This window comes from Carassius carassius, chromosome 22 (genome assembly GCF_963082965.1).
Source record: "Carassius carassius chromosome 22, fCarCar2.1, whole genome shotgun sequence".
Lineage (NCBI taxonomy): Eukaryota > Metazoa > Chordata > Actinopteri > Cypriniformes > Cyprinidae > Carassius > Carassius carassius.
In genome coordinates, this window is record NC_081776.1 from 4576135 (window position 1) to 4591524 (window position 15390).

At 34.8% G+C, this 15390-nt stretch overlaps 2 protein-coding genes across 3 annotated transcripts; one reads left to right on the plus strand and one right to left on the minus strand.

Annotated features, from left to right (window-relative positions):
* The first annotated feature begins 984 nt into the window (after positions 1-984).
* On the plus strand, positions 985-5898 carry LOC132098755 (unique cartilage matrix-associated protein-like). 2 transcript variants are annotated; one of them, XM_059504920.1, is made up of 5 exons: positions 985-1136; positions 1659-1715; positions 1789-1887; positions 4195-4293; positions 5374-5898. In XM_059504920.1, the coding sequence occupies exons 1-5, from the start codon at positions 1079-1081 to the stop codon at positions 5472-5474; spliced, it is 414 nt and encodes a 137-aa protein (XP_059360903.1). In that variant the 5' UTR covers positions 985-1078; the 3' UTR covers positions 5475-5898. The 2 variants fall into 2 exon arrangements, with proteins under 2 accessions (XP_059360903.1, XP_059360904.1); XM_059504921.1 differs by having other exon boundaries at positions 1792-1887.
* A 341-nt stretch (positions 5899-6239) lies between these two features.
* Positions 6240-15235, minus strand: LOC132098745 (protein MCM10 homolog). The gene is made up of 18 exons (XM_059504900.1): positions 15076-15235; positions 13497-13730; positions 13162-13407; positions 12875-13073; positions 11996-12161; positions 11734-11901; positions 10653-10769; positions 10378-10571; positions 10217-10287; positions 10012-10125; positions 9300-9417; positions 8869-9082; positions 8102-8234; positions 7875-8011; positions 7522-7635; positions 6949-7094; positions 6781-6823; positions 6240-6589 (listed from the first exon to the last, which is right to left on the minus strand). The coding sequence occupies exons 1-18, from the start codon at positions 15080-15082 to the stop codon at positions 6506-6508; spliced, it is 2505 nt and encodes an 834-aa protein (XP_059360883.1). The 5' UTR covers positions 15083-15235; the 3' UTR covers positions 6240-6505.
* Between the last annotated feature and the right edge of the window lie 155 nt (positions 15236-15390).

Sequence of the window (15390 nt, forward strand, 5' to 3'; positions counted from 1 at the left end):
ACACAGACATTTCTACAGATGACAGATATTTCTAAAGACAGACAGATCTACAGACAGACAGAAACATAAATATAGATAGAACTACAGAGATCTACATACAAACAGACTTTCTACAGACAGATACAGATATAGTCAGACAGACAGATCTACAGACAGGTAAATATAGATAGAAATACAGAAAGACAGACAGATAGATAGATCTGCAGTCACACAGACATTTCTACAGACAGATAGATCTACAGACAGACACAGAGATCTAGTCAGACAGACCTACAGACAGACAGATCTACAGACACAGACATTTCTACAGAGAGACAGATCTACAGACAGATAGACATTTCTACAGACAGATGGATCTACAGACAGACACAGATAGATCTAGTCAGACAGACCTACAGACAGACCAATAGACAGGTAAATATAGATAAAACTACAGACAGACAGACGGACAGACATGTAGATAGATCTACAGACAGACATAGATATAACTCCAGACAGGCAAATAGATAGACAGACATATGCAGACAGACAGACAGACAGACACAGACAGACAGATCTACAGACTGATAGAACTACAGACAGACAGACAGACAGACAGACAGACAGACAGACAGACAGACAGACAGACAGACAGACAGATAGATAGATAGATAGATAGATAGATAGATAGATAGATAGATAGATAGATAGATAGATAGATAGATAGTCTTAATCCTGATGAGTAGCTGCTTGAATAATCCATCACACAAACTTGGTCATTTTCATTTCTTTAATTGGAATGGAAACCTGATGCTAAACTATAAACCTGCCAGATCTAAAAGTTTGGTCAGTAACGGTCAGTGATGATAAAGGCTGTTATGCACAACTAAGGCCTGATCAATGGGTGTGTTCTGGGGTCCATGTCTTCCTCTCTCGCTCCTCCTGCGTTCCCCTGGGCCAGTGAAATTTCAGCTCCCCCTCCTTTAAATTGCCTTCCCTCTTCTCCTTTTCTCTCTCACACACACACAAACACTATAAGATCTCAAGACCCTTTGCTGTGGTTCTGATACCTGCATAAGACACACTCATCTTCTGAAGGATGGCCAGGACTCATACCCTCCTACTCACACTGCTGTCCACCATCCTCATTCTAATTGGTGAGTAGCTATTACCTATCGATACTTTGGGGATACATTTTTTTCCCCTTTAAATATTTAAAAGATTTGCTTTACATAAAAACAGTCGTTGTTCATGACAACTCATTTAGATGGGTAAAAAAGTTTTATGAAATTTATGCTGCAAATATTAAAATAGAAAGTAAAATTTTTTTGTAGCATCCTATTTACCACTGTAAAACAGTATTGTGTGATTTAAGATGCCATAGTACTAAATGATTGCAACACTCATATACCATGTTTACATGGTATTTTATGGTATTTCTAAAGATGCATGTCCAAAATGCCCAATAGTACTAAAAAACAAGGTACAACTATGGTACTTAAAATTTTATATATGTATTCAAAGCTTTCATTCATTTCTTGATGTTCTTTAACTATAAGAAACACATATGTGAAATGTATTTCACATACAGTATATGATATGAGCTAAATTTAAAATCAATAGAATTTTCCAAAGGCCAGACAAAAAAACTGTAAAAAGGAAACTTTCTCTCCCTTTAGTTCTGGCCAGGGTTGAAAGTGCAGCCGTTAAAGATGGAAAAGACAGTGAAGCTCAAAGTGAGTATAACACACACTCACTAACACACTCCAAATTTAAATACCAGTCCCTCCTCTTACTACATTGTTTTAGCAGGGGCACCTAAACAAGTTTTCATGCCAGCTTCTGATGCCTCAAACTTCTTCAAACACCGCAGTCGCAGATCCCCGAGAACTTCTGAAGAGTACTATGGTGAGTGCAGTAAAACGACCCTAATGTTTTCCCATAATCCTTATAGGTTTAATCAAAATGAAGAGACAATTACACTCCTAATATGTAGTTTACCAATTAAGGAGCTTAAAATCAAATTTAAGTAATCTCCTATTAAAATTGTATTCACATTTAACTTATGCTAATGCCCACCGCAATAGGATACAGATGTGAAGAAAAGAGTGAACAGACTTCTTTAACATCATTCTCTCAGATATAAGAAGTGTTCACTACGAGCAAATTAACTAGAAGGAACACTAGGAGGTAACACTTTACAATAAGGTTCTTTAGTTAACTACTTTAGTTAAACTAAGAATAAATAATACTTCTAATGCATTTATTAATCTTAACTAGTTAATTTCAGCATTTACCAATCCATTATTAAAATTCCATGTTGTGTTTGCTAACATAAGTTAATGCACTGTAAACTAACATGAACAACTGTATTTTTATTAACTAACATTAACAAAGATTAATAAATATTGTAATTGTTCATTCGTGTTAGTTAATACTTTAATCTTAACAAATGACACATTATTGTAAAGTGTTACCAACAAAACAAAGACTTGAGTACATTTTACAAAAAATATACTATTTCAGTCTTTCTACTTCAAAATTTTATGTTTAATTTAATGTGTGACTAGCCTTTTCTATGTGAAATTGCAATAAAAGATAATCAGTTTAACATAAACCAAAATAATCAGAACTGTAAAACCAATATTACCAAAATCAACAATTTACAGTCTTTGTAGCCCCCTACATAGCCCCCTACTTACTGTAATTAAATATGCAGATAAAAGAGTCAATCGGAATTTGATATGGAACACAATATGCTAATTTGACCAGACCTCACAAAAAACAAAAAAAAACAAAAAAAACAAACAAAAAAAAAGCTAGATGTACAACATATTATAAATTTATAACAAACCTATTATATTTCTCAAGCCCACATATATATTTTTTAAATTATTATTTCTTTTTCTATTGAATAAAATACATTCATTTATGGAAACTTACAAAAAGGGTCAAAATTACGTAATACAAATTCAGATTTTTTTTCTTCTGGATAATCGGAGTTTATTTTTCAGGAGGAAAAAAAATGTATTTCATTGAAAAAAAAAAAAAAAACTTTCAAAGAGGTAATTGCAACCTTTACTCAAAATTCTTACTTTTTTTTTCTCACAATTGTAAATTAATATCTTGCAATTTTGTGGGGGAAAAAAAAATTGTCAGAATTGTGAGATGCAAAGTCACAATTACCTTTCAGTCACAGAATTTCAAGTAAAAAAATCCATAGAAAATATGTTTGACTATTATCTTCGACGGTGGGAGACTCAGAGTCTAAAACATTGGGCTAGAAGGTCCAACAGGACAATATGGAGCAGTGTTCTCTCTCTCCCACAGACACGCACATACATATGGACACTTGTCCAAACGGCATCAGGCTGTCCTTTACCCAGCTAGTCTATTACTGCAGCAGTGAAGGCATGGAAAAGTTTTACTTTAGTGTATTTTAAATCGTCAGCAATGTGTGTGTGATGGAACTGCATGTTGGAGGAGTTAAAGCAATTGGGGCTTGAAAGTGGAATGTGCAGACATGAGCTCAACTAACCTCCCTCATTGTGGAGAAAGAGAGAGAGAGCAAAACCTAGATTATTTTTGGCCCTCAATTTGCTAATATCGGTGCGCTGCTGTCAACTGGTTTATGGGAGTATGTGTCACCCTTTAATCTGTTTATGTTGGACATGATAGCAACCTGAAAACATGCAGGACTGCAACGATAGTAGATGCTTAACTGCTCTTGAATGATGTGTCATAAAACCTCAAAGCAATTTTACCTGATATGTGCCCATTTTCAGATGATCAGCATTGGCTCGTTATTTCTAAACTACAGAAAGCTTTGTCAATTAATGCGTTTTAAGCAAGAATGTAACAAAAATGTGAAAGTACCATTGAAAACCCATATTGGTCAAATATTTCCATTTCAAATAAATTTCAAACAATTCTGAGGAGAGGCATATTGGAATGATTTCTGAAGGATCATGTGGCACGCTGAAGACTGGAGCAATGATGCTGACAATTCAGCTTTGCATCACAGGAATAAATCCTATTTTAAAATAGAAATCATCTAATTTAAATGGTATTTCACATTATTTCAGTATTTTTTAATCAAATGAAAAAAAAATTGGGGAGGATAAGAGAAAACATGAAAATATATTTTAAAATGGCATCTCATTTACATGATATTATTGTATACTAAAATCATGCTGTTTTTTCACTAACTTTTAGCGGAGCAGAGGGTGAAGATGGTTACAAACAAGCGAAGGAGAGAGCACTTAGAGGAACAAAACAACAAACACGAGAACTATTTAGAGGAGGAGCGCGATGGTGAGACTGATCTCCCTGTCTGATTTTCTTGGCTTCCAGATCAAACCCTCTACAGGATAGAGTTCCCAGACTAATATGACAGCAGTGGCTCTGCGCCTCTCAGACACCGTTTCTATCCAGTACACTAGATAAGTGACATTAGTTCGGTGTTTTGAAAGTAAACAGTCCATTTTGCACAGTTGATTCAATTAAACAAAAAAATTGTATTGTTCCGAATACACTGATAAAGATTAGTTTATGAATGATTCCTTACCATGGTCCATGGCAACCATAGTTCTAGCTAAAGTTCCATAGTTATTATCATTTCTACATAACATAATAGATTTAAATTCCTTTTTGATGATAATCATAGCTAATATGCTACCGCAGTAAATTGGTGGAAACTCTGTGACTAAATTTCTTTTAAGCTATAGATTACTCAAAAATTGTAATTTGCTAAATATTTACTCACCCTCAGGTCATCCAAGATGTAGATGAGTTTGTTTCTTAATCAGAACAAATTTGGTGGAATTTAGCATCACTTGCTCACCAATGGGTGCCGTCAGAGTAAGTGTCAAAACAGGTGTTTAAAACATCACAATACACATGTAATCCACACCACTCCATCAATTAATGTCTTCTGAAAAGAAAAGCTGTCGTGTCAAATAATCAAGGTGATTAAACTTTAAATCGCCACTTCTGTGCGTATTTCTCAAGATTAAATTTTTGGTGAAGAAAGCAATATCATGAATAGAAGATTTGTATTTTAGCCGGACGCAATGGTTTGAAGTAAAAAACAAAAAAGATACTCGAGTTGTGTGGATTGCTTGAGGATTATTGTTATGTTTTAATCAGCTGTTTGGATTCTTACGGCACCCATTCACTGATCCACTGGTGAGCAAGTGATGTACTGTAATGGTGTTCTGATGAAGAAAAACTCATCTACATCTTGGATGGCCTTAGGGTGAGTACATTTTCGGCAATTTGTTATTTTTGTGTGTACTGTTCCTTTAAAAAAATTTTTACCTTTTGTCATTTAAGATATAAAAGTCTTTGAGGAATTGATCCAGTTCTAGCCGTTGTCTGACTTTGCATCAACAGAACAGTACGAGAGGACCAGAGAGAAGAACGAGCAGTGGAGACAATTCCACTATGATGGGCAATACCCACAATACCCTCACCGCCGCCGCTACTATGTCTGAACACATACAAGCACGTGCAGTGCCTTGGAAAGTGGATAACTATCGTTTGAGCGAATACTTTCACTACATAATGTAATTAATCTATTATTCATTAGCACTTACAGATTAAATCCTCTTAATACATCTATAATAAAAGGGTTTGCGTTTGGAATGTGAATTTAATCTAATTGCTTATCTTTACTCTATTATTGGATTCTTTATCAAAACATTCATGATGGGTTTGTGATTTTAAGCTTTTTTTAAACTCATTTCCTTCTTCAGTAATTATGTCCAGCTGTCATCTGACCTCCGTTTTTAATAACTTTTGGTCTTTACTGAAGTGTGACTAAAGCTCTTCTCATTTTCCACATTAGTGAGGATTCGATATAAAATGTACCAACCAGAATTATATATATATTAAAAAAAAACAATAAAAGAAAAAAAATGGAAGACCTGACTTTTGCCCCATCTTTTAAACTCATAAAAATAACACACACACCATATTATATATATATATATATATATATATATATATATATGTCGCTTTGGATAAAAGCATCTGCTAAATGCATAAATTTAATTTTTTAATTTAATATATATATATATATATATATATATATATATATATATATATAATAAAAAGAGCCCAGGTTTGTGTGCCTACAGATGGGATAATTCCTAAGAAAAGATTTGACCTTCCTGAATTTCACATGCACTTACTGACACTCCTACTGCTCTGATCAAATCAATGAGAACGTTCATATAAAGTCTATAAAACACGGCAAGTTCACTCAGTATGGTTTAATTCAGATGTGCCACTTCACATGGTTGATATAAAAGTTTAGAATTAAAATAACAGTACATAAGAATATTTACATTTAAAAAGACTTGATAGCTTAACTTAAAACATTTATAGGCCGCATACAAGCACTAAAATGACATTTAACATCGACCAAATATATCGCTGAAGCCCCTTTCTGATTCTGAAGACATGATCCAAGCGTCCTCTTCCGTGTCAAACTGGGCTCAGGCTGCACACGGGACAGCTGACTCTACTTTAAACTGTTGAGGAACTTGGACTGTTCCTCTCCACGTGGCAACAGTAGTTCCCCTCCTATTTTGGGTCCCTTTTTCTCCTGTGAAAATGAGAGACAGGTCAAATCTTGAGCAACCTTGAGTTACCAAACACATGCTGACACGATCAGATTTCCAAGACGCCATTGAAAGACATAATCCAAATTGTAATAAACACATTCCAAACACAGTAATCCAGCATCAGAATCAAGGAGTCGAAATAAGAAAAACAGTAAAAAAATGTAAACTGTACCTTTAACATGCCATCTCTTTCCCACTTAAAAAGGCCACAATGGCTAAAATGGAAAGTGAAATTTATATTACAATATGCAGTAACAAATATTAAACTGACAGTCAAGTATTAAAATGTTATATAATGTAATATATTTAAGACGATAGAGGTGCAGCTGTGTCCCGGTACCTGCAGGCTCCATGTGGCATCCGTGCCAGGCAGATCTTTCTCTGGCCACAGGGGCATTTGAAGAAGCGTTTGACGGCGTCGTGCCATTGGTAGTCGTGTTTCTCTTCCACACAGCGGTCCGCTGGTTTAAAGTGGGTGTATTTACACTGCGGGCGAGAAGGGCTCATGAACTAAACCACATACACAGGCCGTGATTTCCAGGTGGAAAAAGTCCGAAACCACATAATTGTATAATTAGCATCTTAGAGAGGTTTGTTTTCCCTTTCGTTCCTCTTAAACAACATTTATTGAGGTTTTACGTCACAAATTATGTTTAATTGGTTTGTTATTATGACTTGCTGTAAATAAATACTGATTAGCTACTAATGATGCAGAAGAAATCGCTCTGTTTTTGTAAGGATCTGAATGAGACACTTATTTACTCAACAGGGATTTTCACTTGAACTCTAAAAACGTGTCCAATGCTGTTTGTGACCTATGTTTTTGACTGAAAAATTGAATTATGTAATTAATGGATTACTCAGCATGAAGGACAGATACCGAGTCTCTTTAGTTGCAAATTTGTTCACTTACGGTTCTGCAGGTGACGGCTCGACACTTCATCTCCCGGATGCTCCTCATCTTCTCCTCCATCTTCTCTTTTTGCACCAGCGGCTCAAAATACTCCTGCATGGCCCTTTCCTCAATCTAGACAGAAGACATTTTGTCAAACATGCGAGCAAACTCCACCTGGGCATCATTTCATATCGCATACGACAAAAGAAACACTACAGAATCCAAAGCAAATAAAGCCATCTGGCAAGATTATGGTGAATGCTTTCAAATCAAATGCAAGCTCCGCCCACCCACTGTGACATCACCATACATCAAAGCACTGACATTCATATCAAAACACACGCGCACTGATGTTCAGGCAAAATTCACACCTCTCCCATCATCCATGAGTTTGAGGACTTGGCGTTGAGGATACGCTGAAACTCCTTCGATTGGATATACTCTTGCTGTTCCCGCCTCTTTTTCTGAGCTGGCTCCTCCTCCTCACCAACTGAATTTTCATCTGATACTACAGATGAATTTTTAGAAGAATAAGTGCAATTGAGGACAAATCAAGCAATTAAAGAGTCAATAATAAAACTGATGAGAATGTCTGTACCTGTAGGTGTGGAGAGACTACGCGCCACTCGCTCTGTGATGTCATCACCGTTGGTTCGCTTGCGTTTTACAGCATTCGGGTCATCTTTAACGATTATTGAGCCTTTAGCTTGGAGTTTCCTCACTGCCGCCAACTAAGCAAAAATAAACAGTAGCTATAATAAACCGATTTACTGTTTGTGCAGAGTATAAATATAAAGTCTAAAAATATATCAACTAACATATTGAATTTTACAGAATTACTGCTTTACTGAGGCTGGAAATCATGAGTTTAGTCAGAGTTATTTGAATCTATTGACAGCTGTTGATTTTAGTAGAAAATTAAAAGACGCATTAGAGCATAGTTGATTCTTATTGCAATATTTGGCACAAAATGAATTATTTTTTATTTACATTTAATAATAATCAAATAAATGTAATAATAAAAATGTATAAATTCATATCTAAATAAATAAATAAATATATATATATATATATATATAAAATATTTGTTTTCTTAAATTATATCCATAATTATTTTAAAAGAACTAATGTTTTTAATTTGTAAAATAAAGAAATCTTTTTTTGTAGGTTTATGTTAATTGAATAAATTGAGGTTTTCCATGTATTAATATTATTTTGTAAAAATTATTTAAAAATATAATTTTTATTAGAAACACTTAATTTAAATTCTAGTAAACAAATAAAAAAAAGATTACACTACAACAAAATGTTCTGAAACTGGAAATATTCTTTAAGAAATGTTGGATTACTTTCCCGAAACAATACCTTTGTGGCAGAGAAGCTCTTTGATGAAGGTGGAGATGTATCAAGGAAGATGTCTTCTCCTTCTGAAAAGCCACGGCCTAGAGTGGGCACAGGAGGGCCTGAGAGACAAGACGTGAGGCCAGGTGACCCTTTCGGAACCTGCGAGGCTGCTTTCGGGGAGAGCAAGGGACCCCTGCTTACATTTGGCCGAGATGGAGCACTACTCTGGAGCACCCTGGGTAGAGAAGACTTAATATTTTAGTACATATACTATATGGACAGGTTAAAGGTCTTTATCATAAGCACAAAGGATTTGCAGTTTACAGAAGTTAGAGACTACAAATCAACCCAAAGACTCAATACTGAAACACTAAACAATGAATAAGCTTCCAAATGTATCGCAAAACAAATTTGTAGTCAAAGCACCATTAACTAGAACAAACACCTCTCACCTCTTCTGAATCTCTTCCGCCCTCTTCTTTCGAGCCAATATTCTCTGCTGAAGCTCTTCTTTCTGCTGCTTGAGAAGATCAGACGCAGATATAGACTGAACTGAAGATCCTGCAACAGCTAGATTAAATAAAGGCAAGTCGGAGATTCAATTTACATGGTTATTAGTATGCACTGAGGCTGTGCACATTGTGTTCAATTTCTCAGAAAACATGACTTCATGTTTCATTTGCATCTCAAGTAAATGTATACTGATTTAGGGATGTTTAGATGAAACAAAATGCACTTTTTGCAGTGCATGCAACATTTAATACTAATGTAGGACTTTCTGCTCTATTAAATATCTTTATTTGTGTAACTTAAGACCTTTGCAAAAGATTCACAGAAACTTTTCTTATATTTCTGTGACACAAATGTGCTTGCTTTTGGTTTATTTCTTTGCATGATAATTGTGGGGTGGCATTCGGCAGACATCTGGTGGCCCAAAACAGTACAGCAACACCAGAGAATATTCATATTTATTAGAAGTGTAACCGGTAGTGCTCAAATGACATGAAATGCATGAAAACCAACAGCGATGTCGAATCTGGCATGATGGTTTGAATATGCACAAGTGTAAATTAGATTTAAAGTTTTCTGACAGGTTTGAAACATCAGGGTGAGTTAATGGTGACAGAAGTTACATTTTTGGATGAATTATCCCTTTAAAATTACCTGTATTCTTGGCTTGTCCTAAATGCTTTTTAATATTAAGCGCTCCAGGTGTCGGCATAGATATCAGGCCTCTGAAGTCATCTGAACAGCCCGACACCTCACCTGAATCCAGAACTACGTGAAGGAAGACTTGATTAGAAAACATGAACACCAGCATAAAATTAACATGTGAAAAAAATAAAAATGTAGTAAACAAGAAGTTTACCAAGTTTCTTTGTTGGGATGGATGCCAAAACAGACTGTATAGTGGGTTGTTTCTTTGGCTGTGGGGCAGACCTGTCAAAATAAAAAGATTAATGCAATAATATTAGGGTGTGGGTGGATTTAAAGGGAGGTGACAGTCATAAAAAGAGGCAGTGAACTCACATTGAGGGCGCACAGGCGAGTGAGGACATGCCCCCGTAGTGGAAGTCAGATTTGCACAGGCGCTCCTTCAAACTACCCCGCCCCCTTCCTTTGCCAGGGGCGGAGCCTGTGAAGCTGGACTGAAGCTCTGCCCTTTTCGAGCTAATTTTCTTGTACTGGGCTTTAACGTGGTACTGGCAGTACTGGCATTCATACTGTTAAAGCAAACAGGAGCAATGAATTGGCCAACTGTGAATAGCTGCAGTAAAGCATGAGGTTTAGACATGGAGACTCACTAAGTTGACTAGCTGAGTGCAAGAGTCTCCATTCTTCTTTTTAGCCTTGCAAGTGCCAAAGTCCATGGCTTCTCCCACTATAAGGACCTTCTGTGGGTGATCCACTGTCAGGCAGAGCTGGAGAAAACAATAAATAACAATTACAGTCATTAAAATGAACATGAAATGTTGAAAACCTGTTTCACTTCCATAAAATATTTATAAATAAAAAGGGGTTATGCAAAATATTATTTAAGTATTTATACTGTTACTTTATTATTATTTATGTATTATAGTATATTGTAGTATAGTATAGAATTTTAATTTAAACTTTAGTATTTTTTTGTATACTAAAGTCAGTTTTTTTTTGTTTACAAAAACTTTCATTTTAATTAATTTCTTTTAAGTATTAGTAATTTTTCAGATGTCAACTTCAATTTATTTTGAAAAAAATAAGTATTGAAATATTTATATTTTACTTAAGCTTTATTTGAATAAATAAATAAATAAATAAATAAATAATAATTCACAATAACACCAGTAGGCCAGGGCTTTGTTTATCACTCTTGGTTTATATTACAGTAATAATAATTATTTAGATTATGAATTGAGGTCTCAATATGACAGTTTATTATAAATTCAAAGTCTAATAAGTCTTGATGACATTAGCTGAAATGGAAAGACATTTAAGAGACAAAAAAAAAAAAAACTTAAAACCGCAATTGATTGTTAAAAATAACATTAAATTCCGTTTGCATTTTACTTCCATAAATGTGACACTTTTGAGCAAAACAATATTCAGCAGGTAATAATCAAGGATGGGACTTTTCATGCATCAGGATTTGATCGGTTGGAAATGGAATGCAAACGGAATTTTATGTTATTTTATAAAATTAACAGCAGTTTTAGTTCAGTTGTTCTGCTAATTTTTTTAATTCTCTTAAATGTCTTTCCATTTCAGCTAATGTCATCAAGACTTATTAGACTGAGTTTACTAGTGGTTAATATTATTTTGGTTTTGTTCAATTAAGGATGCAAAGAGTCAAAATGTATCATTTGTATTATTCTAAAATATAAAATATTGAGAGATTTCTACACAAACCTCACTGGAACCATCCTTGTTCTTCATTGGGTTGGGATTGAGGATGCCAATCACTGTCCCAGTGTCAGTCTTCCACAGATCCGTGTGAACAGACCCGAACAGGAAGAGAGACACATTCACTTCCAAATTATGAAGATCGTTCAGCTTCCAGATGCTGAAGGTTTTCCCCTACAAAAAAATTAAATAATACATGCAAGTAATTAAATGCAGGTCATATAATCCATATACAGGATACGAGATCTCGCAAATGATGATCACTTACATTGTTTTTGCTCTGTGGGGTGATTTTATTTATCAGCACTGCGAAAGTGACCCAGTCGCTGTTCTCTAAATTGTCCCTGGCCAGTCGATCGGGCAACTGAGAGAGCTTGATCAGTCTGCGGTTGGCCATTTTTTGCTCAATGTCTATGGAAGCCAAGCGTGGTTTCCTACAGGGAAATATAACAGTGTTTTTCAATAGTAAGAAAATCTCAAATACATATTTACACTACTGGTCAAATGTCTGAAATAATTATGATTATTCAAGTTTTTTTAAGAAGCCTCTTACGCTCACCTGCATTTATTTGGTGAAAAATAAAGTCAAAACAGTAATATTGTACAATCACTATAAATTTTTTTTAAATATATTTTAAAATCCAATTTATTCTGAGATGTCTAAGCTGAATTTTCTGCCTCAATCCAATCTTCAATGTCACATGATCCTTCAGAAATCATTCTAATATTATGCTCAATTATTAAACATCATATTGGTGCTTCAGTAATAAGTATAGTACTTGTTATTAACGTTTGTGGAAACTGTAATACATTACATAATTTCAGAATAGAGATTTCTAAAGAAAAAATGTTTTGTAACATTATAAAATCTTTACTGTCAATTTAATGCATCTTCGAAAAATAAAATTGTTATTTCCATTTTTTTTTTAATCTTACCGCAAACTTTACAATGGAAGCTTATGACTGTTCCCACAAAAGTATTAAGAAAAAAAAAAAAAACGTTTTTCAATATTGATAATAATGAGAAATATTTCTTCAGCACCAAACCAGCATATTAACTGTAACTTAAATTATTTGTTTTCCATATAATAAAATCAATTACAGCAATATTAACAGTTTCAACGAGCCCAATTTACAGTACACTGACCTGAGTCTGAGACCTGAGAACTTCTCCACGGCAACCTCTTGACTGACCGATTGACGGGGCGTGGCCTGACACACAGTGGGAGGAGTCTTGAGAGGGGGCGGAGACTTCAACGTGCGGCTTACTTTCGTAGCGTCTCTTACTGGCTGAGATGGCAAGTCGATCATACTCTGGCCAGAAGAAGGCCGGCTTACTGAAGTGGCTTGTTACAAAAAATAAAATTCATATGATTTTAATATATTGCAAACATTTCAATTTTTGAAAGCAAAAAGAGTCAATGCAACATTCACCTGCTTTGGTGTGGTGGGCCGTCCTCTGCTTGTTTTTCAGCTTTGCTGTGACATCTGATGGAGGAGAGCAATCGCTGTCCCGTCCTGTTGGTGGGGGAGTTTTCAAACCCCCCTGAGGTACTGTTAAGGACTTAGTGCTTGTCTGTCTCTGGACGGAGGGTTTGTTTTCAGGCTGTGTGGTTTTCTGCGAGGCCTCCAGCTGCTGCTGTAGTTTTTGCATCTTCTGCTGCATTAATTTCAGCTCGGCTGAGAGACAAACACACTCATGATCAGCACACAATACGTGCATAACCTGCACATCTATAATCATGCCTAGAATAACTACAGAGCTCTACCTTCCAGATCTTCCTTGGACTTATTCAAGTCACTGTCCCCTTCAGCTGAGCTGGAGTTCCCAGGCGCCACATCATCTTCACCTTCCTCCTCCGGCTCAATATAGGGATCACCATCATCATCCTCATCGAAGAGGTCGTCCAGATTGTCACTGCCCTCTCCAGCGGCCGGAGTCTCCTGTTCCTGTCCCTCACTCTCCGCAAATAAAGACAGCAACATGTCCAGATTCTCCTCCTCTGATGACAGACATATGAACGCAGATTCATATAATCGAATTAAATACATTAAAAGCATAACATTATAATATGTTATTATATATATATATATATATATATATAAATAAATTTTAAGCAAGTCCCCATAACAGTCAACATTATACTATATATTGTATCTAAAATATTTAATCAATGTATAACGTTATTATACTGGTCTATATCCCCCTGAGAATATGACACCTTACATCATTACATTGGCTGGAACATAAGAAACTAATGGAGAAAAAAACAAAACAAAAAAATAAATAAAATTATTCATATTTTATATGTCCATTGTAGATGACTCCAGGACTAAGTTATTCGGATAAAAATATAATAATATTATTATTAATATATATATATATATATATATATATATATATATATATATATACACACACACACACACACACATTGAGCAAACACTAAATTTATATCAACAGTTTGGAAGGATCATGTATAATATACCATACAAATATATAGGCATATTTAATTTTTAATATTTAAGGACATCGTTATTTAGTGAATTTCTTTGAGACCCTACATGCCAGTTTTAGGTTGGATCATAAAAACTCCCTCTACTTGGTCTTTAAAATGACTGATATTGACAGAATGATCAAATTTAGCACTCAGAAATATGATAATGTTGTCATAAACATCTCATAAAACTGTACGACTTTTTGTTATGAAATAGTGCATAATTTTCATACATGTAGAGGACACCAGGACAAACAGCATGTCAATCAGGAATTTTGGGGAAACACAAGTCAATAGGGTAAGAAATTATAGATCAATAATATTCCTATGAAATATTCTTATGAAAATGTTGCAAAGTTATTACACTTTTTTTTCATCATGGTTTGCCCGAAGAACACATTTTTATTCAAATTAGATGCAATGTATACTATTTGTATACTTTTTGTTTCTTATGTTCCAACCAATGTAATGATGCAAGGTGTCATATTCTCAGGGGGATATAGACCAGTATAATAACGTTATACATTGATTAAATATTTTAGATACAATATACAGTATAATGTTGACTGTCATGGGGACTTGCTTAAAATCATGCACATATAAAATATATGATCAGATAAAGTTCAGGAACATACTATATACAAATTCAGCAATATATTAAACCTCTATACATTATTTCGTATTTAGTGATACGGCAAAAGCAAAGATATTTAGCTAGAAAACAGATTTAAGCGTCTTGCTCTAGGAGGAACTGCAGCGACTTACATTTCTCATTTATCTTGTAACTATGGTTTATTCAACGGAGTGATAAACTAGCCTCGCATTTGTGCTAACTTGCTGCTGATCTTACCTGTCATTTTGATTCGATAGCTTTACTTCGCTTTGTTTTTCAATGAAAGCGATTTTTAATATTGTTGCGCTGGACCAGACGCGGAGCTGCTCTTTCAATGTTGGCGCGAAAAGTGTTTAATAGTCAGGACCCCGCCGGAACTACGTCACTTTCCCAGTAGAACTTCGTGCCTGTCCACAACAAAATAAATAATAATTATATTATCTCTCTCTCGCTATATATATAAATATAGCAAAAGTATCACAAGTGTACAAAATCATTTTTGTACAAATAAAATAATATATATATATTTTTTCAAATAAAACTAATTGTTTA

What these genes read in the sequence shown, in the direction of transcription:
- LOC132098745 (XM_059504900.1), bottom strand. An exon ending in TTCTCAGGTCTCAGACTCAG is followed by an intron (nt 12,162 to 12,874) that starts GTCAGTGTACTG and finishes ATTTCCCTGTAG; the next exon opens with GAAACCACGCTTGGCTTCCA. An exon ending in ATGCCACATGGAGCCTGCAG is followed by an intron (nt 6,824 to 6,948) that starts GTACCGGGACAC and finishes TTTCCATTTTAG; the next exon opens with CCATTGTGGCCTTTTTAAGT.
- LOC132098755 (XM_059504920.1), top strand. Translation starts at nt 1,079, where the DNA reads ATGGCCAGGACTCATACCCTCCTACTCACACTGCTGTCCACCATCCTC. An exon ending in CACCATCCTCATTCTAATTG is followed by an intron (nt 1,137 to 1,658) that starts GTGAGTAGCTAT and finishes CTCTCCCTTTAG; the next exon opens with TTCTGGCCAGGGTTGAAAGT. An exon ending in TTTAGAGGAGGAGCGCGATG is followed by an intron (nt 4,294 to 5,373) that starts GTGAGACTGATC and finishes TTGCATCAACAG; the next exon opens with AACAGTACGAGAGGACCAGA.